The sequence below is a fragment of the Trichosurus vulpecula genome, chromosome 8 (assembly GCF_011100635.1).
Source record: "Trichosurus vulpecula isolate mTriVul1 chromosome 8, mTriVul1.pri, whole genome shotgun sequence".
In the NCBI taxonomy this organism is placed as follows: domain Eukaryota; kingdom Metazoa; phylum Chordata; class Mammalia; order Diprotodontia; family Phalangeridae; genus Trichosurus; species Trichosurus vulpecula.
In genome coordinates, this window is record NC_050580.1 from 239,577,988 (window position 1) to 239,604,705 (window position 26,718).

A 26,718-nucleotide genomic window follows, 5' to 3' on the forward strand; every position below is an offset into this window, starting at 1 on the left:
TTCATTTTTCATTTGAGCTGTCTGTTGCAGTTATTCTTTTCAATATGTTCTAACACTCTCATTAAAAAGCTTCTTTCATGACTGGGTGATAGCAAACTACTAGATGTCCTTGCTGCCAGACACTACTCCCTCTAATACATCTTGCAGTTATTATTTTAATCTTTCTAAAATACCTCTCTTATCATGTCATCGTCCTGACTAAAAACTTTCAATGGCTCCTCACTGCCCACCCAATTAAGTCCAAAATCCTTTGCATGGTATTTAGGTCCTACTGTGTGTTCTGACTCTGTGGGGCCACTGTGGAGAAAAATGACTGCTTGTCCTCCGTAACCTATTGTTTACCTCATCAGAAAGCCCAAGTCTAGTCTCTCCTTCATGCTTCAAATTGCCGTAATTTCTTGTCTTCTAAGCTACAGAAAGTTAAAAGGGCAAATACAGAGTATTTTGTCTAATCCCTTGATTTTATTGATGAGGAACTGAAGTCTTTAGAAGTAATGTCCTAGGTAAAGGTCCCACTTCTATTAAGCAGAAACCAAGGTTTCTTGACTTAAGATCCAGTGCTACTTCCACTATACCACACTGTGCAGCACCCATTTAGGGAAAATATAACTGGTCATGGGCTAGGAAAGCCTCTTCTATCCCCTTAAACTCATAGTGAGAAACAAATCTTCCTTGCCCGTGGGCTACCACTACACCTTTATCTCATCTACTTTCAGGTTGTGCTAACATCCTCACCTTACCTTGACCATACAGAAGTTGTTTATTAAGGAATTTACTAATGTTTCTCTTCGGATTTCTTGTTTACTTTTTTGAACTCATGCTCTTTTTAGATCATCACTAGAGCATACGTAGGAAAATGAGACTTCTCTGCACCCTCACACAATGCCATTAACTATGCCTATTCAAGTCTTCTGCATCTTGTACTCATGAAGCAATTTTTAAAAATTGAAATGAAAGTGTCTTCTACTTTATATACTCCAAAACATTTAGCATAGTGCTTTCACATACAGTCAGCATCTGAAAGATTTGGTTATTATATTGACTACCTAGGGAACAACAAGTAGACCAGTTTGACTGGAACACAGTTCCCAGAGGGAGAAAATGTTGGAGAGGGACATAGGACCTAGATTTTGGAGGGCTATAAATCCCAGACTAAGGAGTTAGCCTCTATATAAGGAAATGGGAGCCACTGAAGGTCTGAGACAGGATTGCTGTATCTACTTCATTACTATTAAAACAAGAGGGGGAAAAAAACTCAACAACAAATAATCTTTGAGTGACAACAAAAGTCTCAGTTTTGACTGATTATAATGCTTCCTTCCCTCAGGAAAACTAAGCAAGATCTAAGGAATAAACAATCAACTTTACAAGTAGCTCTTTGGCAGAAATGTTAGAATGATTGCTTACCACTGGAACTCCCCTCCCATACAAGTAAGCCATTCCAAGTCCACTCTGTCCAACTGGATTCCCCTGAAAGAGAGAGATCAAAGTAAAGGATAGTTACAAAAATACAAAATAAAATCCATTTGAGATGGAATGCAATCCATAAATTAGATATTTAGGGACTGCAAATGAAATTATATACACATACACACACAATTATTAAATGCTTAAAAATTAGAATATAAATTTTTTTTTTGCAATGACTAATACAGTATTGAATTCAGGACAATAGGAAACAATAGGAAACTTTTAACAACTTTTCCGTAAAGAAACAGAATGATAACTTTTTTTTAGTAACTTTTCTGGAGGATACTCTGTTCCATGTTCCATGTTCCCTTAATGACTAAACTGAAATTTCTACTGTCCTCTACAAAATAGGTCTATTGCAACCCATATAAAAACTGTTCTCATTTTTTTTTTTTTGAGAGGATGTAGAAACCTATGTGAATGCTTTTTCCTTAGCACTTCCCAGTCATGGGGTAATTACAGTAGTAACAAAGTTTCAGTGATCTTTACTAAGGCGATGTTGCTAAGGTAAGTCAGGAGATAAAGCAGAAAAAGTTAAGAAGGAAAGTCTATCATTGCTTTGTGCCCCAAAGGAAAAAAAACAAGTATTAATCAACCAATCAAAAAGCATTTCTTAAGTATTTCCTATGGGCCAGGCACTCTGCTGGGTGCTTGGGACATTAACAAAAATGAAACACTCTTACTCTTAAAGAGTAGATGGTTATGTCTGTCTGTGCGTGTATATACATATATATTTATACATATGTATGTGTATATACATATGCACACACATTTTATATATATACACATACATAAAATATCTACGGTGTGTGTACATACAAAATGAATACAAAATAAATATAAGGTAATTGTGTATGGAACAGAGTAAGATACTAGCAGCTGAATGGACTTCGTACTGAAGGCTGTGCTTAATCTTAGGGACTTTAGGGATTTTAATCAATCAATTGACAAATATTTATTAAACACCTACTATGTGCCAGGTACTCTGCTAGGTGCTGGAATTACAAATACAAATAATGAAATAATCCCTTTTCACAAGGAATCTATATTATATCAGGAGAGACATGTACACCTGTACGTACATACTAAATTTTTTTGTTTGTTTGTTTTTGGAGGGGAAAGGCAAGGCAATTGGGGTTAAGTGACTTGCCCAAGGTCACACAGCTAGTGCATGTGTCAAGTGTCTGAGGCTGGATTTGAACTCAGGTCCTCCTGACTCCAGGGCCGGTGCTCTATTCACTGTGCCACTTAGCTGTCCCCATACATACTAAACATAAGGGAATTAGGGAGGGAGAGTACTGGTGGGTGGAGGAGGATCAGGAAAGACTGAGTTCTTAACTCTTTTTGTGTCATAGAGCTCTTTGGCAGTCTGGTGCAATCTAAGGAACCCCTTCTCACAATAATGTTTTTTGATGGCTAAAATAGGATATATAGGGTTACAAAGGAAGACAACAGTAGGTAAAAATGAATATATAATTTTTCCCCATACAAATTCATGAAGCCCCTTAACTCTATTCATGAATCTCCCTGTGAAGGGCTTTAAAAATCAAATAGAGTCTATACTTGATGTTAAGGTAATACTATGAAAGGTGGAAGTGATGAGGCACTGCATTCTAGGCATAAGAATGAGTGTTGTGTATGAACAACATTAAGATGGCCAGTTTGGCAAGATCAAAGAATGCATGAAGAGGTGTAACAGGGCTCGAAAGGTAGGTTGGGAACAGATTATGAAGGGATTTAAATCCCAAACAAAAGAGTTCATAGTTGACCTTGAGGATAACAGGAAGCCTCTGGAGTTTATTGACTGCAGAGTGACATAATCAGACCTGCATTATCTGAACAAAAAGGGAATAAGCTAACAATACGTCCGAAGTGCCAAGGAAACCCATTTTGGAAGCACTGTGCTGTAACAGCTAGTGTCACTGCTTGGTCCTCTAGCATATGTCCAGCAAGGAAAGAAGTCAACTTCTCAGAAACATCTTGGAAATGTGACTTCTCTTTCTTTAAAACCATTCTAGTAAAAAGAAAGCCTAAGGTAATATTAAAGTCAATATAATTTGTGAATTTTAGAGTTACCAAATAGAGCTCATGGGTTAAATATTTCAGCACTATATTAAATCTTAAAAAATAAAGTATATGATTATAGATATTTCCACAATAGGTAAAGTCCCTCAATATAATAAAAAGAGGAATCAATTTCCAAGGTTCAGGATATTAACCTATTTTCTCAAAATATTTCCTTTTAAATTTTTTTTCTTACCAATTTAATTCAAATAATTCACATCAAAGAAACTAGAGGTAAATCCCTATAGTTAGTAAATTTTGTCACCTACTTCGTGCTTGGTTGTCTTACCATATCAGCAGCTTTCTTGAAATAATGTAGAGCTGTCTCATTACTCTGTGGTACAATATCACTTCCCTCTGAATACATCTGGGAAAGAAAGACCAGTTTAGGTAAGAGCAATAATAGGCTACCAAAACACCTCTATCTTTTCCTCTCATTTCTAATTCAATGTTTCCATTTGCCTTATAAGATTTTTTTAAAAGAAAGTTCCCTATTAAAGCTTATTTCCCTTAAAAAATGTAAAGCAGCATTAAATGAGTGGAATATTTTTAAAATACAAAGTAATCTAATATGCAGATATATTTTACATCTCCTTTAAATGAACCAGTCTCTAACAAAGTATATACAATTTTATTCCTAGAAATGTCCCAGAGTAAGTCATTTTTCATCCCTAATACAAAAGGAATCTTTTCTCCAGCTAGTTTTAACAAGAGCAACAAAACATAAAAGTTAATTCAAAAGATCCTAAACAATAGATTGTCAGGAGTGCCTGTGTGACATAGGGCATAAAGAAAAAGCAGTACCTAGAATATTCAAATATTGTTTTTACTTAGGTCAAGTGACTTTATATAAGCTAAAGAAAATGAAGACACACCTTTCAGCATAATGAAACAGCTAACAACTTAACAATGGAAAGATTCAAAGACATAACAAAAAAGCTTTCATTTACCTTGTATGACAGCCAAGAAATTTTACTGTAGTGGTTGGAAACATTGTAATTTATAATTATTAAGACCAAACTGCTTTTGGTCACCTTGTACATAGTTTACTTTCCTATGCCCAACAGCCTTTGAAATGAGTTATGCTAATAATTTATTTTTAGCACATTGTTAACACTATATCAATAGTTAAAATTTGAAATGGGATCATAGGATCATGCCAAGATATAGAGAACCTACTCAGTGAGTCATCAGAAATATATAAATATATTTTTCTGCTACGGGGTAAAAAACAACAACTATGTATTAATAACTAAGTGATAGCTATCATACCAGGCAAATTGTGGCAAATATTAATTACTGGTTCTCATCATGAAAGAATGGCTACAATAAACACAAAAATTTTAGCTTATTAATAAATATAAAATGCAAAAACTCAAATTTCTCAGAATCAGTGGAACAGATTAGTTACATAACATACAGAAGCAAAGGTTATTTAATACCCTAATATTTGATAAATACAAGCACTCCAGCTATTGGGATAGGGACCTACTATTTGACAATAACTGCTGGGAAAACTGGACACATTATGGAAGAAATTAGATTTGGACCTCACATCTTATATAAAGACAAGCTTCAAATGAGCACATGACCTAGATATAAAAAGGCCACATGATAAACAAATTAGAGAAATAGGGAAACAATTATCTATCAGATCTAAGGATAGGAGAAAAGTTCATGACCACACAAGGCAGAGAGGATCACAAAAGATAAAATGGAAAATTTGACTATATAAAATTAAAAAGGTTTTGCACATCTTGTAAAATTAAGGTTAAAAGGGAAACAACCGGGAAAAAAATTCTTTACAGCTGATTTAAAAGGGGAAATGAAAATTCTGAAAGGAACTGTGTACATTTTATTTTAAATGATTTAAGACATTGTCAGCATGATTCTTTCTACTTAAAACATGATATAATGATTTTTAAAGGAAGATTTAATTTTTAATTTATTTTTGGCAAATCAGAAGATAGCATAATATATCTATTAGACACACAATCATATCTTTTCACTGCTTAAGATGCTCTAAAGATGTACAGTACCTTTCCCAAGAAGGCCATAGCATGTGAATTGCCAGCATTAGCTGCTAAATTGAAGTAGTCAAAAGCTCTCTATGAGGAAATAATTTAAGAAATGTTTAGTCCTTTTTATTCTAGATAACCTTCAGTCAAAATAATTTTCTTCTAAACACTGAAATATGTCGCAGTGTTTTGAAAGAAGTATAAAACAATTTATCCAACAAGATTATAAAATGACAATCCATTTAATCCTGAAGCAGTTTATTTTGTCAGAAAGTCTTAACAGGCCCGCAATGTGTCAATAAAAGTTACTTATAGTTGCAAAGGCAAAGAAATTTGATACATGACCTAAGCTTAATAGTCATGAATACTTCTTTGGATACATTATAGGGAAAAGAACGATAGATTAAGAAAGGAGACACTTAATACTTCTTCAATTTGTTTTGACAAATTGACTGGGCAAACCTCTCTCTCTCTCTCTCTCTCTCTCTCTCTGTATATATTTACAAGTGCAAATTTCAAATTTACTTAAAAAACTAAAAAAGAAAAAAATCCCTCTTTCTGGAAAGACTCTTAAGCCTACATAGAATTAATTTGCTTTAGGAGTTTCTTCTCTCCTTAAGGACACCTTCAAAGATTTTTGCAATTATATAGAAATTGCTAGTTGCAGTACACAGAATCAGGAGTGCAAAATTAAAAAAAAAGTGCACACTAAATTCTGTTATCTGGAATTCTGTCCCATGATTCTTTGGTACAATGGTAACCAGCATTCCAAAAGATGGTCCCAAGGCATGGTAAGACACTGTGGATACTATGAATCACAGAAAAATGAAATCATATATTCTAATTCTTTATAAACTGGCAATCTTTGTATAGGATATTGAGCAGCTGTGTATGACAAAATTATCTAACCAAAGCAACTATTGTTTAATTAGATAATCAGATAAAAAGTATGGCTGACTAGTGTACTTTTCTATTTAAAAGCTTCTCCTCCCCATCTGACTTGCTTCCTATTTACTCTTTCCTTATTCGAGAAACTATTTTCTAATAGAAATCCCAAGATATACTTATCTCTTGCTGCTTACCTAAAATATCCATTTCTACAATATTCTGAACAGCATTGAACTGAATACTAAGCATAAAGAACTGAATTTATCGTCTTATGTAGTGAAGTTCTGACTGCAGGGATGCAGTGACTTTGCATTTTTATTTTCTGGCTTCCTCGATATCTGATTAGATCTTGATACTAATTTTAATCTATTGTTTTAAGTACCACAAGGTGACACTGGTAGTCAATAAGGGATGAATTTGGAAGAAAAGGTGAGTTTCTTGTCACACACAGTTAAAGTGAGGGATAAAAGATGGACAGCTTGAGTGCTTCATTGGTACTCTGAAGATATTACAAGAAGAACTTAGAGAAGTCTGGATAAAACTTTTATGGAGGATTTATGGAAAGACATAGACAAGAACAACATAGAATGAGAAATAGTGGAAGGGTGATATGTACTCGAAGTAGTATAAAAGCAGGTAACAGAACCAAGAGGCCAAGGGAATAACTGGGAAGTACATGAAAACAAGTAGCAAGGAGATGCAAGGTGAAAAGGTTTCTTTAGCTAATCATATTTTCTTCTTATGGATCAGCTTCTGGTTTCAGCTTTCATCTGCATTAGGACATACCGGTAATGTGCTAATTGCTAATGAAAGGCATCTGAGCAGACTAAGTGATTCTAATTTAAGAGAAGGCAGAAGCCCACCTAAAAAAAAAATCTCCATCAGAAGCTCTCTTCAGCTAAGCCCTTAGCATCGAAACAGAGTAAATAAGTTAGCAAGAAGGGTCAGCCAAGAGAGCTACCAAAAAGAAGATAAAAAATTGATAGGGAGCTTGCTTCAAGGAAGCATAGAAGAATTCTGCAGAGTATGCTCAGTATTTGTATTTCTGCTGTTACAAAATAACATGGAAATGTACACTAAAAGTACAAGTTGGTCTTAATCCTAGACCAGAGAAAGATAAAGGGCTGGAGGAGTACATCTATATTATCCAAGTTGTCAGGGAGACTAAAATGTTCCTTGAAATAATAGAGGGATTTCAGAGAGGAAATAAAGAAAAAAACCAGAAAAGGCAAAAGGGAATGCTGTCTTTATCAGAAGTTTCAAGGAGGAAGAAGATGAAGTGATAATAGGAAAGAAGGACCACTGACATTTGAAACTATGTGTGTGTGTGTGTGTGTGTGTGTGTGTGTGTGTGTGTGTGTGTGTGTGTGTGAGAGAGAGAGAGAGAGAGAGAGAGAGAGAGAGAGAGAGAGAGATTGGGAGAACTGGATTGTTTCTGAAGGAAGTCTTTTTGGATCTCCAAGTAATGCTCACTACAAAGGTTGTTCTGCCTCCTTGGAGATCTCCAAGCAGAGACTGACCACTGTTCAGATATGCTCTCCAATATTTCTTTTGTGTGTGAACTGGACTAGCTGCTTCCTGAGAGCCCTTCCAAATCTCAAATTCTATGAGTCTATGACTATATGGATCCAACAAACACCAAGAGGTGATGGGTTATCCAGTAAAAGAGGAAGAAGAAACGAGTAGCATTGGTTGCTGAGATGTTTTGAGATTACTCTTTGCTGATCTTATGTAAACAGGAGATGGTAGGTCAGATCAACGTTGCAGACATGGTAAACTTGATTTCAGCAAAGCATATGACAGTCTCTCAGGCCATATATCACTGTGGACAATATGAAGAAATGTGGGCTAGGTCTGGGAAGATACTTCAGGTGGACTGAAGAATCAGACTCCCTAGGGGTAATAACTTATGGCTATATGTCAACTTGGAAGGTGGTCTCTAGCAGAGAGCCCCAGAGATCTTACTGGTCCTGTGCTAATTGACATTTTTATGAATACCTTGGATGAAGGCATAGAAGATATGCCTGTCAGGTTTGCAAATGATATTAAGGTGAAAGTGATGACTAGCACCATAGACAATGCAGTCAAGATCCAAAAATATTCTGATGGGCTAGAATGATGGACCAATTTTTACTAAGCTTGATATGATATAAATGATGTGGAAAATGCTATCTAAAAACATCTAATGCTACCCTTCTCTGTATAATGAGTGGCACATTCCAGAACAAGGAAGGTGATGGATAAACTTGTATTCAACCCTGGTCAGACCATTTCTGGAGTACTATGTTTAGTTGAGGGTTATAAAATTTAAAGAATGACATTGATAACTTTGGGCATGTCCAGAGACAACCAGAATGGCAAGGGGACTACATACTGTGCTATACTAGAATTGGTTAAAGGAAGTTGGGGTATTAGGCACAGAGAAGATTTAAGGAGATCATTAAGACCATACAGTTTGAGCTAGAAGTGACCTTAGAAGCCACCTAGTCCAGCTTTCATCTTATGGATGAAGAAACTCAGACCTGGAGAAATAACTTGCCTACAGTTACACAGATAATAACTGGCAGAGTTAGATCCTCTGACTTCAGGTCTGGCATTCTTTCCACTGAGACAATCACAACAGTAGTAATTAATGGGCTGTTATGTGAAGAGGTTTAAAAACTGGTATGCTTGGCTCAAGGAGACAGATCTAAGGGCAATGAGTGGAGGTTGCAAAGAGGAAGCTTTTGGCTCAATGTAATTAAAAACAACAACAACTTCCTGTCCAAAAGTAGAAGGAACTTCTGCAGAAAATGGTACATTTCCCCTTATAGGATGTCTTTAAGCTAACACTGGATGATCACGTGACAGCAGTGCTGCAGAGCAAATTTTAGGTCAGATAACAGATTAGATGGCCTTTAGATGGTGAAGCAGATACAGCACTAGGCCTAGAATCAAGAGGACCTGAATTCAAATGTAGCTTCAGACACTTATCAGTTGTGTAACCATGGGCAAGTCACTTAATCCCATTTGCCTCAGTGTCCTCATCTGTAAAATGACCTGGAGAAGGAAATGGTAAACCACTCCAGTAACCTGGCCAAGAAAACCCAAAATGGGGTTACAGAGAGTTGGACATGACTGAAACAACTCAGTAACAATAATTCTTAGATTCTGTGATACCACAGATGCATCTAAATCTTTTTTTTAAACATTTTATTTTTATTTTCAGTTCCACATTCTTTTCCTCCCCTCACCCCTCCTCTAGCCATTGAAAAGGTAAGAAATATGATACTTATACACATATAATATTTCACAATATATCTAAATAATTCTTTGGACTCTTATTTTTGCATCTTTCTTATTCTATACTTTATTCCTTCCAAGATCTGGCTAAAACAATAAGCACAAAAAAAGGCAAGTTACCTGGTGGTTTTGCTCTACTCCTCGCCCTCCATGCAAATGTAGCTGTCCTAGACCAACCTGAAATTTAAGAAAAATCACAAGTAAACCTGACTGGTTAATTGGAGAAGCTATGGGCATTAGATGTGGAGTCAGGAGAGATCTGGGTTCAAATCTATCTTCTGATACTTACTAGTTTTGTGACCATTTAGGCTCCCTAAAATTCAGTTTCCTCATCTGTAAAATGGGTATAATACTCATAGTTTGTACAACTCAAGGTTGTTGTGAAGATTAAATAAGAAAACATATTTTGTGAACCTTATATCTTTTAAATAAATTTTTGAGTTCCAAATTTTACTCCTCCCTCTGGGCCCTTCCCCCACCTATGAGAAGGCAAGCAATATGATACCCATTATACCTGTGAAGTCATACAAAAATAGATTTTATTAGCCATATTGCACATAAAAAAAGAAAGGAAAGAAAAAAAATTTTAAAAATGAACTCAGAGTTCATTAGTTCTCTTTCTGGCTGTGCATAGTATTTCTCATCATAAATTCTTTGCAACTGTCTTCAATTGTTGATCAGAATAGCCAAGTCTTTCACAGTTGATCATCATTACAATAGTGCTATTACCGAGTACAATGTTTTCCAGGGAAACCCTAAATCTGATGCCATAAAAACATCACATATTATTGCTACGGTGTCATTAGAACACGAAATTAGGCCAAAAAAGAAAGCGGTCAAAAAAGGTTCTATTATAGTCAAAGAAACAAAAACTCGGACTTCTGTAACTCTTTAAAAGAAGTGTTATCTTACCTTAGCCTAGAATGTGATGGAACAATTCGTACATAAAATGATTAATGAATTATAGTGTTTTTGTGTTCTGTGAGCTAGAAATTAAATTTACAATTACTGACATTTTATGGGTAAAATTTACTTTTGTCAGTTTCAAAATTAGATAAAATTCTTCTAATTTATACTCATCAGTCATTTGACATTTGCGAATTATAAAGATTTACTGGGAAAAAATTATGATTGGTATGGAAACTTCCTTTTTTGTTTAATTTTGCTATAAATACATTAAACTAAGACTCTAAACAGCACTGGTTTGTATCCCATACAATCCAAATTAAAGACAAAGTTTATCACTTCAGGAGCTTAAAATCTAAGACCAATAATGCTTACAGAACATCTCCTACTCATAAAAACTTATGCAATCCTAAATGATATACTGTTCTAGTCAATACTGGATGGTATTCTCTGTCATCACTGAATCCTGGTCTTTGAAGCATTCTATTACCTATCATCTCTGTGATCTCCCTTTGCAGAAGATGGCCAATGACAGAAAAGTGCTTTTTCCAGAGACTAAGTTTTGTGTTCATGACAAATCAAAATGGTTAAAATATAATATCTCTTCACCTCACATCACCCATGAGGGATAAATGTACCTGTGCTTGTACATCACCCTTTTCAGCTAGGAACTGGTAATACTGAATCAAATCTTCTTCTAGCATTCCACTGGCCATTCCTGGATTCTCTACTTCATCAGGCAGACGAATTCTTTGTACTACTGTGCCTCCTGTCAGTGAGATATCACTAGCAACTGAAAACAAGGGAGAACAGCATTAACACACACCACATGGAAACACAATGTCCCATGCAGAAATACTGGCGATGAGAATTACCAAATATTTGTATCGGCTTATTCATAACTAAAGGGATTTTTCAATATCATGGTTAATAGGCAGGCAAAAAATGAGTTACGTCAAAAGTTCAAGGAATTCTGCTCCTTCCTCCCTCCCATACTTAAAGAACTTAGAAAGCAGAAGCCAAAAGAGGAAAAATGTAAGCAACAATAAACTTGTCTCCCATGAAAAGAGACAGTAAAAGTAGAATTATATGTCCTTCATGAATTTAAGTTGGCCGGTATATACAAATTATTTACTGAATTGACAAATGAAATTTCTGAACAGGGACCTCTGAAAAAGTATGAAAAATGGGAGAGGTGCTACAGGACTTCAGAAGAGCAGATGTCTCAATTTTTTAAAAATGGGATGGGGAAGGGAGTGGCATCTGAGAGCTATAGGCCAGTGGGCTTGACTTTGGTTCCTGACAAAATTCTAGAATACACAAAGAGGTAGTAAGCAGTAAGAAGGGGAAGTAATGGGCCAGGCATAGTGGTGCATCCCTGTAGGACTAATATCAGGGATGGCAGAGGTGGATGGATCCAATGAGTTTGAGAGTTCTGAGCTGCAGTTGGGCTAAAGGGCTACTAATTCTGACATCAGTATGGTGAGAGCCCTTGAGCCTTGGAAGGCCACAAACTGCCTGAGGAATAAACTGGCTGAAGCTGGAAAAATAGAGCAAACTAAAGCTTCCATCCCAATCAACCACTGTACTTCCAGCCTGGGATAGCATAAGATGGGAGAAGTTTAACTACAGTCTGCACCATATCATGTTTTAGTGGATTGTAAATTCAATGAATAAACATGGTGATATGGCAGTTAAAAAAAGCTACTGAGCTCTTAGGCTACACTGAGAGAGACATAGTAACCAGGCCTAGGGAGATAAGACTCCAGCTGTAGTATGTCCTGGTCAGACTACATTTGGGAGTACTTTGTCCAATTCTGATATTATGTTTTAGGAAGGATACTGATAAACTAGAGAGCATCTAGAGGAGGTAATGTCTGGACTAAAGAGAAAACTTGGGACCAAGGTGGAGGGAATACGATAGAAATTTTTAAACATGTGAAGGGCTTTCTTGTAGATGACGGATTGGATTAGGCTTTCTGTTTGGCTTCAGGGGGAAGCACCAGGAACATTGATTGGAAGTTGCAGAGAGGAAGATTCTGGTATAAAAGAGGACTTCCTCACAATGATTAGTGTTTTCCTCAAGTGGAAGTGGCTACTCTGGCAATTAGCTAGTCCTTGTTCACTAGAATTTTTGAAGAGGCCAGATGATCACTTGTCAAGGATTCTGTAGAAAGGATTCTTACTCAGAGAAGAGTTGGACTAGATGGTCATTGAGGGCCATTTCAATTCTGAGATTTTATGATAGTCTACAGATTATTCTAGTAGAAGCTACAATACAATCATGTGTAAAGATTTCAAAATACAGAGGTAAAGTGCTTTGGAGACGTTAAAGCTCAATATATGTTAGCTATTTTTATTAGTTAACTATAGAGATGCAAATTTTATTGATAAATTCTGAAATTAATAAAGGAAAGGAGAAAAGCAAGATACCATGATTAGCTACAAGGCGATAGTGAGTGAGTGCAGATTCACAGCTCTGTAGGACTCCAATCCCAGCCCAGTACCGATAACCCTGAAAAAGAAACAGGAAAGTGCTGACAGTCAATTTACCACATAAAATAAGGGATAGTATCTTTCAGTTGCACTATTTACACCCACGTGATGATATCTCACTAATTATAAAGCAATTTATCAAAGGATTTCAATTATTTCAAACACAGTTGGGAAACCAGGAAGGAAATAAAAAAAAGCCTCTGAATACTAAGATAGAATGTGCTGGTAAATGTTTTAACAACCAGCTTTCTGGAGGAAGAAAAAACCATGTACAGGACAAATTTTTCAGTTTAATCTGCATTATTGACATATTCGCCATCTATTTCTTAAGCCTAGACAATCAGCAAAACAATAAATCAAGCTCCAAATTATAGCATTTACTGCTTTCTGAGGCATAAATGTTCACACTGAAAATTTAACAACTGGCTCCAGCAACACTCCCAGAAATGAAAGGCCATGCATTAACGATCATACATTTTGCTCACAGAAGAAAGCCACATGTGGAACTTATTTGTTCTTATTTTAGACACATTTCTAAAAAAAGCTGATTAACTGGCTTTCCAAACCACAAGAGATTTAAAATAGTAAATAAGAAGGCTGGAGTAAGGCATGTATGAGAGAGGGTATGATGGCTGCTAGAGGCAAACACACCAACAAAAGCATTAAATGACAACTGACTGCAAAAAATCATCAGGAAAAATTATTAAAAGGACATAACTCAAAGTAGAGTAACCTGGGGACATTGAGTGTAGGGCCAAATTGCCTTACAGCTCTGAAGAGCTACTAATGTTATGTTGTATTATGTAACACAGTGCATTAATTTCTGAATAGTTGTAATGATGACTTTGAAACATCAACAAAAGGCTGAATTATGTTTATAGCTTCTGTGTGAATGAGTATGTTTGCAATACATTTTTAAAAAAATTTCATAAAAAGTGGTTTAAAAATAGTTGTTTAAAAGAGTAAACTCTAAATATCTGGAAAATATTTATAATGCCTCATTCTGTGAAAAATTTCAGATAAATGAGGTATTACTGTAGAGTAAATAGATTCAGAAGAATTAACATGTGTAGAATTATTCACTTTGAAGGGAAAAAACATCAGAATTGTTTCAGCTTAACTAAGTAAGCATTTATTAAGTACCTACTATGTGCTAGGCACTGTGCTAAACACTGGGGATACAGAGAAAAAAACCAAAACAGCCCTTGCCTTCCATGAGTTTATGTTTTTATTGGGGGAGATAATGTGTATATAGAAAACTGAATGCTAAATAGATAGCAAAATAATTTTTAGAAGGAGGACACAAGCAACTGGTGGTGCTGGTGGGGTTAATGAAGATAATCCTCTCCCCACCCCCAAGAAGTGGTACTTGATCTAAGCTTTAAAGGAAACTGGGAATTCTAAGAGAAAGACATGAGGAAAGAATGTATTCTAAGCATGGGGTCAGCCTATGCAAATGCATGGAAATGAGGGATGGAATGTCAGTATGGGGACCGACAAGCAAGCAAGTTAGGCTGGAATAGAAAGTACATGAAAGAATACTGTACAATAAACTTGAAAAGGCAGGCAGAAGACAGTTTGGTAATGGTTTCAAATGCTAAAAAGGAATTTCTAATTTGAGAATCAAATGAGTTAACATATAAAGCACCATACACTATTCTAATTTAGAATCAGTCACTAGTTTCTTGCATTGGAGAAAGACATGGTCAGATTGGTGCTTTAGGAATATCAATTTGGCCACTGTATAGAAGATGGATTGGATGGGGGGAATCTGGAGGAGGCTAGGGAGACAGATAAGTTAGGAAACTATTGCAAATGTCCAGGAGAAAGGAGATGTGGTTCTTAAGTGGGGTGGTGGCCACGTGAATGGAGAGAAGGGTATGGACATGAGAAATACTGTGGAGATAGAACTGAAAATGTGGCAATGGATTAGATATGATGGGTCAGGGAGATGGAAGAGTCAAGAATGACTCCAAGGTGATGGATGAGGGTGATTGGAAAAATAGTAGTACTCTCAACAATAGAAGTCAGGAAGAGGGATTTTTTTTTTCAGTAAAGATAAGTTCTGTTTTGGACACAATAAGTTTGAGATGCCTGAGACATCCAGTTGTGATTTCGGGGATTCATGATAGAGAGCCTGGAAAAAGACCTCAGCTAGACATGGTGGGGGCACACCACACTTGGGAGGTAAGACTAGGATGATGATTCTAAAAAGAAGACTGAGAAGGAGCAGTAAGCTAGGATGGGAACTAGGAGAAAGCAGTGTCATGAAAACCCAAGGAGAGGGTATCTAGGAGGAGGGATAATGGATCATAGATTTTGACCTGGAAGAGACTTTTAGAGATTGAGCTAGTCCAAATCCCTCATTTTTACAAATGAAAGGTAGTAAGTAATGGAGCTTTGATTCAACCCAGAAACTGACTTCAAATCTAGTGTTCTTTCCACTGTGCAACAGGGGCATGGTCAACAGTGTCAAAAGCTGTAGGGGAGGTGAAGGTAAAGGAGGGAGAAAAGTCCTTTAGATGAGACAAATTGTTACTAACAACTTGGCAGCTAATTAGTTGTGAGACCTTGGGTAAATTAATTCACCTCATCTGAGTCTCAGTTTCCTCTTCTGTAAAGTGAAGGGATTAAACAAGATAATCTCTAAGTTTCATTCCAGCTCTGAAAGTATGTGATACATAACTTGCTACTCTCAGTAAGACTGATAGTTAAATCTATTATATACTTGTTTTGGAAACAGAAACCAGAGGTAATGTGACATGTGAAATGCACATAAATGCAAAACAAGTCAGCCTGACACCTAAAGAAGCAGCTTTGGTAAAAAGAGTCTGTGCTACTCTTTCAGACAAGCCATAACAAAGATCCAATCTCACCAAGCAAAATGTAAAGTATGTGATGACTTCACTAGAAAATGATCTATTATCACTTTTTGCCCAAATCTATATTTTCAGGGGCCAAATTATTATTTTTTATTTCTTCTGTTTTTAAGGGAGCCATGTGGCATAGTGGAGGGAATGCTGACCCTAGGAGTCAGGGAGCCTGGGGCTTGAATTCTGTCTCAAATACTTACTAGGCAAGTCATTTAACTTCTGGCCATCTCATTTTCCTCACTTGTAAAATAAGGATAATAATAGTGCCTATCTGCTAGGATAGTTCTGAGAATCAAATGAGTTAACTTACAGCACTATACAGACGTTAGCTCTTACTATTATAGTTATTAAGACTTGTGAACTATGTCAATCATCATCTACCTAAGGGAACAGTATGCCACACAAACACAAAATAGAGTTTGATGGATTTTGGTCTAAAATACTTAATGCAAACAAATGTAACACTCAAAGTTATACTGAAAAAAAAATACCCATAGACCTTACAAATATAACAACCTCCCTTCATTGCCATGTAGTCTAAGTTTCACTTTAGTGATATGAATATTGTCCTCCAAATCAGGTGTTACTTACCAAAATCATGTGAGCAATTAGATTACCCCCAAGAGCTCCAAAAGTATAATAAACCAGAGCCTACAAGAGAGTAGAAAAGGTTTAAGTAAACAGTGACACAACTTTAGCAAATTCAAATGAAAGCAAAATGAAACTCTATGGGTATTACCTTAGCCTGACTGGAGTTGACACTAAGTCCAGAGGCATAGAGAAAGCCAAGAGCCTGAAATCAAATACATGATACAAATAAGACTCATTTCTTTGTAAAAGATGTTTAAAATTAGACTTAAGTTCTTACAGTATAAGAGTTGTACAGGAGGATACTAACTCCAGAGATGAACTACCAGGACTACTGTGGAATTGCAGAGCCCTGGAAATCACTCTAGGGGTTGTAAATAATAAAGAAAAGAAATTCTCTTTATTTATTTTAGGATTATGTAAAAGATTTCTTTGGTTTTCAGCCTGAGATAAATTGGCCAAAAAAAAAGGAAGGGTTTCATTCCCCACTGCCCCAGCCTAAAGATGAATACACTGACAAGTGAATCGTACCTCATTTTTGATTTATGAGATTACATTATAAAAAGAAAGCAAATGTCAAAACAAATCACAAATATTCAACCACTGAAACTGGGTAAAATATATATCCCCCCTACACCCTATGGATTATGCAAAAAAAAGTTTTTCATGTTTAAAATGCCTACATATCAAAACCTAGAATACAAGGATAGGAGACAGTTTGAGTAAGTTGAGTTCTCAAGAGCACTAATGCTGTTTTTATCCTCTTAACAAGACCTACTGAATGGTGGTTAGTATTTACCTTTAAATAAATTCAACAGCTTAATAACAACAAAGATTTTAAGGTACAGTGATAACTCCAGGTGCTTTGAAATTGAAGATGTGGTGATGGATTTCATGTTAAGGGTACTTTTGTTTCCTTGCTCTCTGCAGACTTAAATAAGTAGGCCTCAGCAACATCAATGCAGTAAGTTATGGTGTAAAACTGTTTTAACTGACTATAACACTGCTGTCAACAAGCAGAAAGACTGAACAATCAAACTTACATGATGCGAATATTTATAAAGGCTATTTTACCTTTTGATCTTACTTTTATAACATACAGAAATGTAGAGAAAGGGTGAGAAAGTACACTACTAGATAACTGGGGAATCTGTATGTACCCAGAAGGCCCCCTAAAATTTTGTATTCTTACTGTTTGTCCCTTGGGAGAACCCTCTTCAGTTAATTTCTCAAACAGTTCCTTTGCTGCAAGGACATCCTGCTTTAGATAATCTCCAAACAAAAAAGCATAAGACACTTTTTCCATGGCCTTCGTATGGTTCATATCTGCTGCTTTTTGAAGATACCGATATGCCCTTAAAAGATCAATAACAAAAGTTAGCATCTTTTATAAACACAATTAAGATACATAGTATGGACCCCTGGCATTACAGAATACCACTGCTCTTAATTCCATTAAGATTATATTGTTCATAAAATTGAGTATGAATAAAATATTCTGTAGTCTTGCCTCTCCTCCAAGACCTGAATTTTTCCTGTTCACTAGATATTTGGGTTGAATTTGGTTGTAGTTCAAAAATGCTATTTCAAAGTTCATTGTTAAACACAAGACCTTTACTATAGGATCTCAGTGCAGTGGCATGTGGTAAAGATCTTAATGATATTTTAATTCTTCTACTTAAAGCCACTCATGAGCTGTGAATTAATAGCACAAGACACATTGCGAACAAATGTCTGACTGTTTCAAGTAGAAATCAGAGGTTCTAGTTCTAGTCCTAGGTTCTTATTCTTTATTTGGTAGGAAAACTGATCGTTCTGTACTAGCTGGGAGCAACAGCAATAGATACAGTTAGGTGTATTTGTAGCAATCAGGATACAATACAGTTGCTTTTAAATAAAGGCACATGGTATAGCTACTAAAATGAGAGCAGATACTGGAAACATCAACAAGCCCTACAAACCTATATTATTAGCTAGAACACTTAACCAGAGAACTCATTGTGGAAAGAATTGTACTACTTGTCTTCAGTCATATTCATACAGACATACATTAGTCTTCACTACATTCATACATATTCATACATATAGAAACACTGTGGGAAAATCAACTCTGAATATGAAGATCAAGGGTAAACACTGCAAAGGAACTACATACAGACTTAAGGAGTGAAATAAGTGAATCAAAATCTTTGTGTTTGAGAGCCTGGTCTATAAAGGCAAATATTACTCTTTCTAAAGAGGTCTTAAGTTGACTTTACATAGAAAATATTCATGAAAAATAGGACTGGATAGAGCTGTTCCTCCTTCCTGTGGATGTGTGGCAGAGAGCCGTTACTACAGGTAATCTGTTTGTTTTTTTTTAATTGTAAATACATATCATTTCTAGTTCATTAAAATCAGCAGAAGTTATTCAAATGTTATGAAACCAGCTTTCTTAATACTATAAAGGACTTTTTGTTTCACAGTGAGGATATTTTATCTCTGTAAGAAAATTAACGGGAGATTTGGTTTACATTTCAATGCTCAGAGTCAATATCTAGGACTTGGAGTAGGCAGTCCCAGCATCCCCTCCCTCACTTATGAAAATAAAAGCCAAGGGGTCCCAGTAACATTTAAGTTTAGCTGACATATTAGGCTTCTTTTGTGATATGATTAAGAAAAACAATGGTTCTTTGGCAGCCTAAGGCTTCTTGGGTTAAATAAATATCTGACTATTTATCTCAAGAGTGGCCATTTTATTATTAGAAATGTATTAGATCAGGGCAGCTAGGTGGCGCAGTGAATACAGCACTGGCTCTGGAGTCAGGAGGACCTGAGTTCAAATCCGACCTCAGACACTTGACACACTTACTAGCTGTGTGACCTTGGGCAAGTCACTTAATCCCAATTGCCCTGCCTTCCCCCCCTCCAAAAACAAACAAACAAACCAGAAACATATTAGATCAGGAGGTGAGGGCGTTTTGCACTTACTCCTTCTTTTGGGTCTTTTTACTGCTTTCATTGAGAATTTTCATCCCAGCCTGGTAAACAGCTTCTGCTTCCTGCATTTGTCGTCTCTTATGAGCCTGTTCTTCAGCTAAAAATTAAGAGAGTAAGGCACATAAGTTAAAAGTGATTTCAGTTTTAACCTGAAGATTAATCTGCAATAATACATCAAGACTTCTCTTTTATTATGCCAAAAGGATCTTTATTAATACCTGGCTTAACTTTAGAATATATTGGGGGGGGGCAAATGAAATACAGTATATAAAATGTGAGCATAATTTTAATTTAAATAATCTAATACCCTTAAAAGTTAGAGGATATAAATTTCAAACTTCTTAAAATTATGGTAAATTAAAAAGTTGCATACTAATAGCATAATTAGAGGATGGAGGAAGTTGGTAGGTGAGACAGTTGCTCTGTACATTTTAATTCAATTTAATGAACACCTAAGTAAGCATCTACTATATGAGAAGGCATTGTACTAGGTGTTATGCATAGCCTGAAAACAGGCAATTAACACGTTCTGATTGTAAGGCCATTTCTTGGCTATAGCAAACTTAGTAAACAATGAACAAAATTTCTCCAATAAATGGTCAAAGGATATGAAGAGTAAGCTCCAAGAAATCCAAACTATTAATCACGATGACAAAGTACTCCAAATCATTAGTAATTAGAGAAATACAAATGAATACAATTCTGAGGTTCTACCTCACCCCTATCAGATTGGTGACGATGACAGAAAGGAAAATGACAATTACAGGAGGAGCTACAGGAAGACATACTGGTGGAATATGAGCAGAACTATAAACTGGCCCAACTGCTCTGGAACACTCTGAAATTAGCTTCCAAAGTCACTGAACTGTGCATACCTTTTGAACCAGTGATATTTCTACTAGGCTTAATTCCCCCTCTCCCCCAACAAAGTAAGAGAGAAAGGACCCAAATGTACAATGTGTGGTAAAATAATATAACTAAAAGGATAAACTGAGAAGAGGCTGAACAAACTATGGTATATGAATGTTAATAGATTTTAGTGTGTCATGAGAAATGTTGAAAGGGACAATTTCAGAGAAACCTGGGAAGATTTGTATAAATTTATGAAGAACGAAGTAAGCAGAACCAGGAGAAAAATTTATACAACAACTCTGTAAAGAAAAATTAACTTTGAAAAGACTTAAGAACATGAATCAATACAATGACCAACCATGATTCCAGAGGACTGATAATGAACCATGCTACCCACCTCGTGGTAGAGAAGTGACAGAGTCAAGGTGCAGGATGAGACATTTAATGACATGTGGGAATGTGTTTTGTTTGATTCATACATATTTATTATAGGGGGTTGGGTTTCCTCTTTTTTTTTTTTTTTGGTTCAGGGGTTAGGGAGGAGATGGGAGAGGGAGGGTGAAGGAGAGGGAGAGGGAGAGGGAGAGGGAAAAGGAGAGAGAATAAACTGAAACAATATAAATTTTTTTAAACAACTAAAATTGGAGAAAGGGGGAAGAAAAAGGTGCAAGAAGGTAAAGTTCTTAAAACTTGGCTAAGATAAGAAATTTCTTACACATATCTCTGGATATATACTCACTTTCACAAAAGCCCCACTTTTCATCTGTTTTGTAGTCATAGGTTGTGGCACACCACAGCCTACCATCTTCCCTCCCATCTGACGTACATTCAGCATATTCTTTCTCAAGGAAGAGGAAGGGAAAGTGACAGGGCTCCCCATCAGCTGTACCTTCAATGGCAGTCAGAACTGGAAAGAAAAAGTTATAAAGTCAAGTATTATCATTCTCACTAAAAAAGAATGCATTCATTGAAAAAGCAGCTCCTAGGAGTAGAACCAAGATGGCCGTGAAAACAGGGACTTGCTTGAGTTCTCCCACAAATCCCTGTAAACACCTGTAAAAAATGACTCTAATCAAATTCAAGAGCTACAGAACCCATGAAATCACAGAGCGAAACAAGTCTCTAGCCCAAGACAGCCTGGATGGTCGCTGGGAAGGGCCTGTTACACCAGGTTAGGAGCAGAGCACAGCCCAGTGCGGGCCATGCCAGGACAGACCAACCAGGCCAAAGTAGTTCAGGGGCACTGAACCACTGGCAGCTGTGGCAGTTTCCAGACTTCTCAACCCACAAATGCCAAAGACAATGGAGCAGGTCAGTGGGAAAACTGTTGGACCTGGGTGAGAAGTGTGCGATCTGGCCCTAGCCCTGGTACTGTGGAGGTGGCTATAGTGGTGGTGGCAGCAGCAGTGGCTAAGGCTGCTGCTTCTGGAGCTTCACACCAACAGACAGTGGAGGGAATCAAGTGGCTGATCAGACTGGGAGTGCAGGGATCTCTTTGCTGGTGCTGAGGCAGGGTTCTCTTGCTTTGCCCTGCTTGGAGTTGCAGTCCTTGTTGGCGGTCCTTGGGGGAGGAGGAGGGCTAGGGTGGCAGAGCTTGTGGTAGCTGTGGAGAGGGAGTCCTCCTGGTAGTTACACAGCAGAAAGGAGTGCTTGCACTCACAGACCAGAGCACAGGCCAGGAGAGGAGTATCATACCACCTCAGAAGAGAAGGAGCTCTGAAAACAGCAGCATAAAACTCCTAAAGCTTGGGACGGAGCACTCTCTACTCTGAAAGCAGTCATACCCTGACAAATAGCTCAAAGGTCAAGTAATTGGCTGGGGAAATGAGCTGAAAGTGTAAAAGGACTCAGGCTATGGAATCTTACTTTGATGACAAAAAGATCAAAACATATAGCTAGAAGAAGTCAACAAAATCAAGGATCCTGCATCAAAAGCCTCCAAGAAAAATATGAATTGGTCTCAGGCCATGGAAAAGTTCAAAAAGGATTTGGAAAATCAAGTAAGAGAAGTAGATGAAAAACTGGGAAGAGAAACGAGAGTGATGCAAGAAAATCATGAAAAACAAGTCAACAGCTTGCTAAAGGAGACCCAAAAAAATACTGAAGTAAATAATACCTTAAAAAATAGACTAACCCAAATGGCAAAAGAGGTCCATAAAGCCAACGAGGAGAATGCCTTAAAAGGCAGAATTAGCTAAATGGAAAAGGAGGCCCAAAAGACCACTGAAGAAAATACTGCCTTAAAAATTAGAATGGAGCAAGAGGAAGCTAATGACTTTATGAGAAATCTTGAGGTGGGGGGGGGGGAGGGTAGAGATGGGGAGAAAATTTGTAACTTAAAATCTTGTAGAAATGAATGTGGAAAACTAAAAATAAATTCAAAAAATAAATAAATTTAGACAAAAGAAAAAAAAAAGCACATTCATAAGCACACAAAAACATCCTGTTTTAGGCATCAACGCTAAGATGAAATTCTTTCTCACAGTAAATCCATGAATTCCAAAAGGTATACTAGAAGTTACTGTGACCTTTGTATAGGATGCTTTCTGTATCAACATGGTATAAAAGCTTGCCTCAAATCAATACCACCAAGCACCAATTATTTAAATAAAAGGTATCTTGTGATTTAAAAAAAAGCAACTCCTCCTTATCCCCCAGTTACAAATAAATCTTGAATACTCAGATAGAACCATTTAATATCAACTATATTAGAAGAAGAGTCAGATAGGAGGGATGGGAAACTCTCAATAATGAAATTCTGAAGACACAAAGGTAAACAATTCAGATGAGAAGGAAAAAAATTGTTGTTTGAAATGATCAATATGCACAGAGAGCTCACTAACTATACATTTTAAACAGGCAGCTGGTAAGTACAGAAGATGAAAGTAATGCAAGTTAGAGTATGAACACAAAAACATGGCAGTGCTGTAGAAATACTGTCAGAAGTGCTAAAGCTCAAAATGGGTGAAGGTTGCTAAGGAAAACTACAAATTAGTGGGGAGGGAGAAGAGGAGGGTGAAAAAATGGATAGGATCATTGCTCAAGGTGGCTAGAAGGATGAAGACTGACAACACTGAAAGGAAGAGTATGTTTCCATCTCCCACAATCCCTCTGCTGCCTTTCCCTCTTTGAGATTCACTCCCTCCAAATTTCTCTCCTAATCTAGATCCTGCCTGCTGTTATCTACTGGTTTTATTCTCTCTCCTTTCTCAATAAGTTCAGGAACTGACTCAGAGTCTTTTGCTCTCTATTCTACCTCCTGATCTTATATGAGATGACTGCAACATACATACTGATACTCCCTCAAATACTCTAACCTCTGCCTCTCAGTTCCTCAATCTTCCCTACTCCCCCTACAAAGGGACAGTTACTCTTCATCTTGCCCTCACCCACAAGAATTCTACTTTCATGATCAAGAACTTGGAAATGCTGTTATCACATTATAGCCTATTTTTCCATCTCTCAAGAGATCAATCTAACAACCCATGTGGGAAAAACTGAATGGATAAGAAATGCTTTTTGCCCAAACTGTGATATACATCTGGACAGAAATCCACTTAGTCCACCAGTATTTATGTCTTAGCCAGGCACTGCAGATGCTAGGTCCAGAACTGAAAAGGAGGAAGAGAACAAGCTAGCTTCCATTTGGGAAATCACGCAGTACCTTATATGATTTTAAGCTGTTCCCTGACACAAAATCTTACCTTTACGCTAAGATTCTCCAGTGATGTTGTACGGCTTTTAAACATGGACCACCACAATCTCTGAAGAATCTAAATTACTAAAAATCCAAAGGGCAATAAAAAGATGGACCATGGCTGTATGCAGCATGATATGATAGTACATAAGCAGCATGATTTATGTACATGAAGTAGCTTAAATGTTATCATTGAGGAAAAACTCATGATGAGAAAAAGTAGGACAGTCATATAGTGAGACAAAAAGATAACAGCTAGATAACCCGTGTGCTACACTATATTTAGAAGCTGTTGAAAAAGGACCTAGGAGAAAGCCTCAAGCATCAATGCCTCTATAGCAGCTTTATGAGGACACACAGAAAAGAATTACATAAGATCAGAAGGTATGGATAAGCTTCAGTCTGAAATCAAGGAGATCACAGATAACATCAATGAATAACTTGTAAGGTCTTCAACAACACTGTTTAGAGAGAGGAATTAGAATTAGAAGAAGAACTTCCTAATAACTAAAGCCACACAGAAGTAGAATGGACTGCCTCTGGAGAAAGAGACTGAATAGTAGGTTTTTGGAAGTGTTTTAGATGGGATTCATGATTCAGCTAGGAATTGGGTTAAGTAAATCCTAAGGTCCCTTACCACTCTAACATCTTAGGATGTGAAAAAAGTTATCTGTACACTGGTACTTATTCCAAATTTGGTTTAGCAGAGTACCTGCAATCCTACTTAACACCAGAAACAACATAGAAATTTGGAATGAAAGTAAATTTGATAAACTAATATTGTAACTTTTTCCCACTTACCCAAAGAACAATAGTTGGGTTACAATTAATTCTACTTTACTCCATCGTCCAGTGTCATCATCATTATCATAATGCAGTAATTAACATAATTTTTAGAGCTCTGATCGTGTTTTTAATTTTGTTGTTTTTAAATGTGAATCACATGGTTTTAAGATAAGTACTACAAGGTACAGATCTGAAAATACAGTGAATTAAAAATTGACTCTTGTGATAATGGCTTCTTGGGGCAATTAACAGATGGGGTGTTATAATGCAGGGATGGAAATTGCTATGCTAGAAACTATTACAGAATTTTTCAGTCTTAAAAAAGTAGTCATTTTCCTCCTGAGGATTTACATGGAATTATAGAATGTTAGAGCTAAATAAACTAGTTAGAAGTGATCTAGTCCAACCTTCACCTAAAAAATGAAATCTCTCTACATATCCAAAAAGTAGTCATTTAGATTCTACTTGAAGAGCTCCACGGATGTGAAATTCATTCTCTCTCAAAGCAGTTCATTCCATTTTTGGATTATTCATTGATCCTAGTTCTGTCCTCTGAGGCTCTCTTTCACTTAACAACCCTTAATGTATTTGAAGGCAATTATGATCTCTTCTAATGTTAAATTTTCCTTCAGTCATTCATTTTAAGACAGTTTTGCATTTCTTCTTCCTTATTGGCCATTTTCCTCTGGACTTACTCTGGTATATCTAGAGAAGATAGCTGACTGAAAACAAGTGTTTCCATTCTGTTAACCTACCTAGTTGTTTAGAAAAGTGTTAACCAAAAAAAGTTCATTTGAAGAGTTTCAGTTTTAAACAGTCTGACCAGGTGCAGCCTGAAGTTTTAGCCTCCTTACTCTTAATATTACATCAGGTTTAAAACCTTTTGATACTCTACAATCTATCTACAGTAAAACTGCCTCACTTGAAACCACATACGACCAGAGTGTTACATCATATGAAACTAGAATTGTTTGATATGTTTGAAGCACTTCCTAAAAATAGCAAATACAGGTACAAACTGCTTTGCATGACTTAAAAAATAACTAGGATCCATAGTTTCCCCCTTTAATTAGATGTTCTAAGCTATGAGAAAAAAAAGTTAACCTTCAAATTTATGTCATTCATTTAAGGAAATTAAGGAAAAACACACTTCCTAGACCTCTGAAGCAATTACCTGAGTCATGGCTGCATTGCTAAAGTGGATCAAATTGTGAAAAAAATGGGTATACTACTTTGGAGGAGTTGTGAAATAGTCCAACTATTTTGGAAAGCAATTTGGAATTATTTTGAAGATGTAACTAAACTGTTCATACCCTCTGACCTAGGTATTTTACTGCTAGGCCTATCTCTCATTGCGATTAATGACAAAAAGAAAGGCTCCACATGCACCAAGGCAGTGCATTTTGTAGTAGCAAAGAAATGGAAACAAAGTAGATGCTCAACAATTGGGGAGGGGCTAAGCAAGCAGGGGCACATGAATATAATGGAATATTACTGTGCCTAGGGAATTATGAATATGAAGAATACAGAGAAGCACATGAAAACTTATAAGAACCTGATGCAAAGTGAAGTAAACAACCAGGAAAATAATATTCATAATGACTACAGCAATGTAAATAGAAAGAACAACAAAATAACTGAAACTAGATTATGTGAAATTATAATGACCAAGCTTGACCTCCAAAGAAAAATACGGAAGGCACTTACTCCTGGTTTTTTTTTTCTGGAAGAAGTGGGGAACTATTAATATGGGACATTATTTATGATGTCAGACAATCTCAAAATGTTGCATAGTATTGTTAAATAGTTTAATTCTTTT

At 36.5% G+C, this 26,718-nt stretch overlaps 1 protein-coding gene across 1 annotated transcript in view; it reads right to left on the reverse strand.

Annotated features, from left to right (window-relative positions):
• SEL1L (SEL1L adaptor subunit of ERAD E3 ubiquitin ligase) overlaps positions 1 to 26,718 on the reverse strand; it is a 68,356-nt gene that overhangs the window by 22,186 nt on the left and 19,452 nt on the right. Inside the window, exons 4-14 of the mRNA XM_036734357.1 lie at positions 21,156 to 21,323; positions 19,556 to 19,661; positions 17,778 to 17,940; positions 16,737 to 16,790; positions 16,589 to 16,648; positions 13,062 to 13,143; positions 11,267 to 11,421; positions 9,843 to 9,899; positions 5,574 to 5,642; positions 3,824 to 3,901; positions 1,408 to 1,470 (exon numbers count right to left, since the gene is read on the reverse strand). Of these exons, the coding sequence (XP_036590252.1) occupies positions 1,408 to 1,470; positions 3,824 to 3,901; positions 5,574 to 5,642; positions 9,843 to 9,899; positions 11,267 to 11,421; positions 13,062 to 13,143; positions 16,589 to 16,648; positions 16,737 to 16,790; positions 17,778 to 17,940; positions 19,556 to 19,661; positions 21,156 to 21,323 (1,055 nt within the window). The remainder of the gene's footprint in view (positions 1 to 1,407; positions 1,471 to 3,823; positions 3,902 to 5,573; positions 5,643 to 9,842; positions 9,900 to 11,266; positions 11,422 to 13,061; positions 13,144 to 16,588; positions 16,649 to 16,736; positions 16,791 to 17,777; positions 17,941 to 19,555; positions 19,662 to 21,155; positions 21,324 to 26,718) is intronic.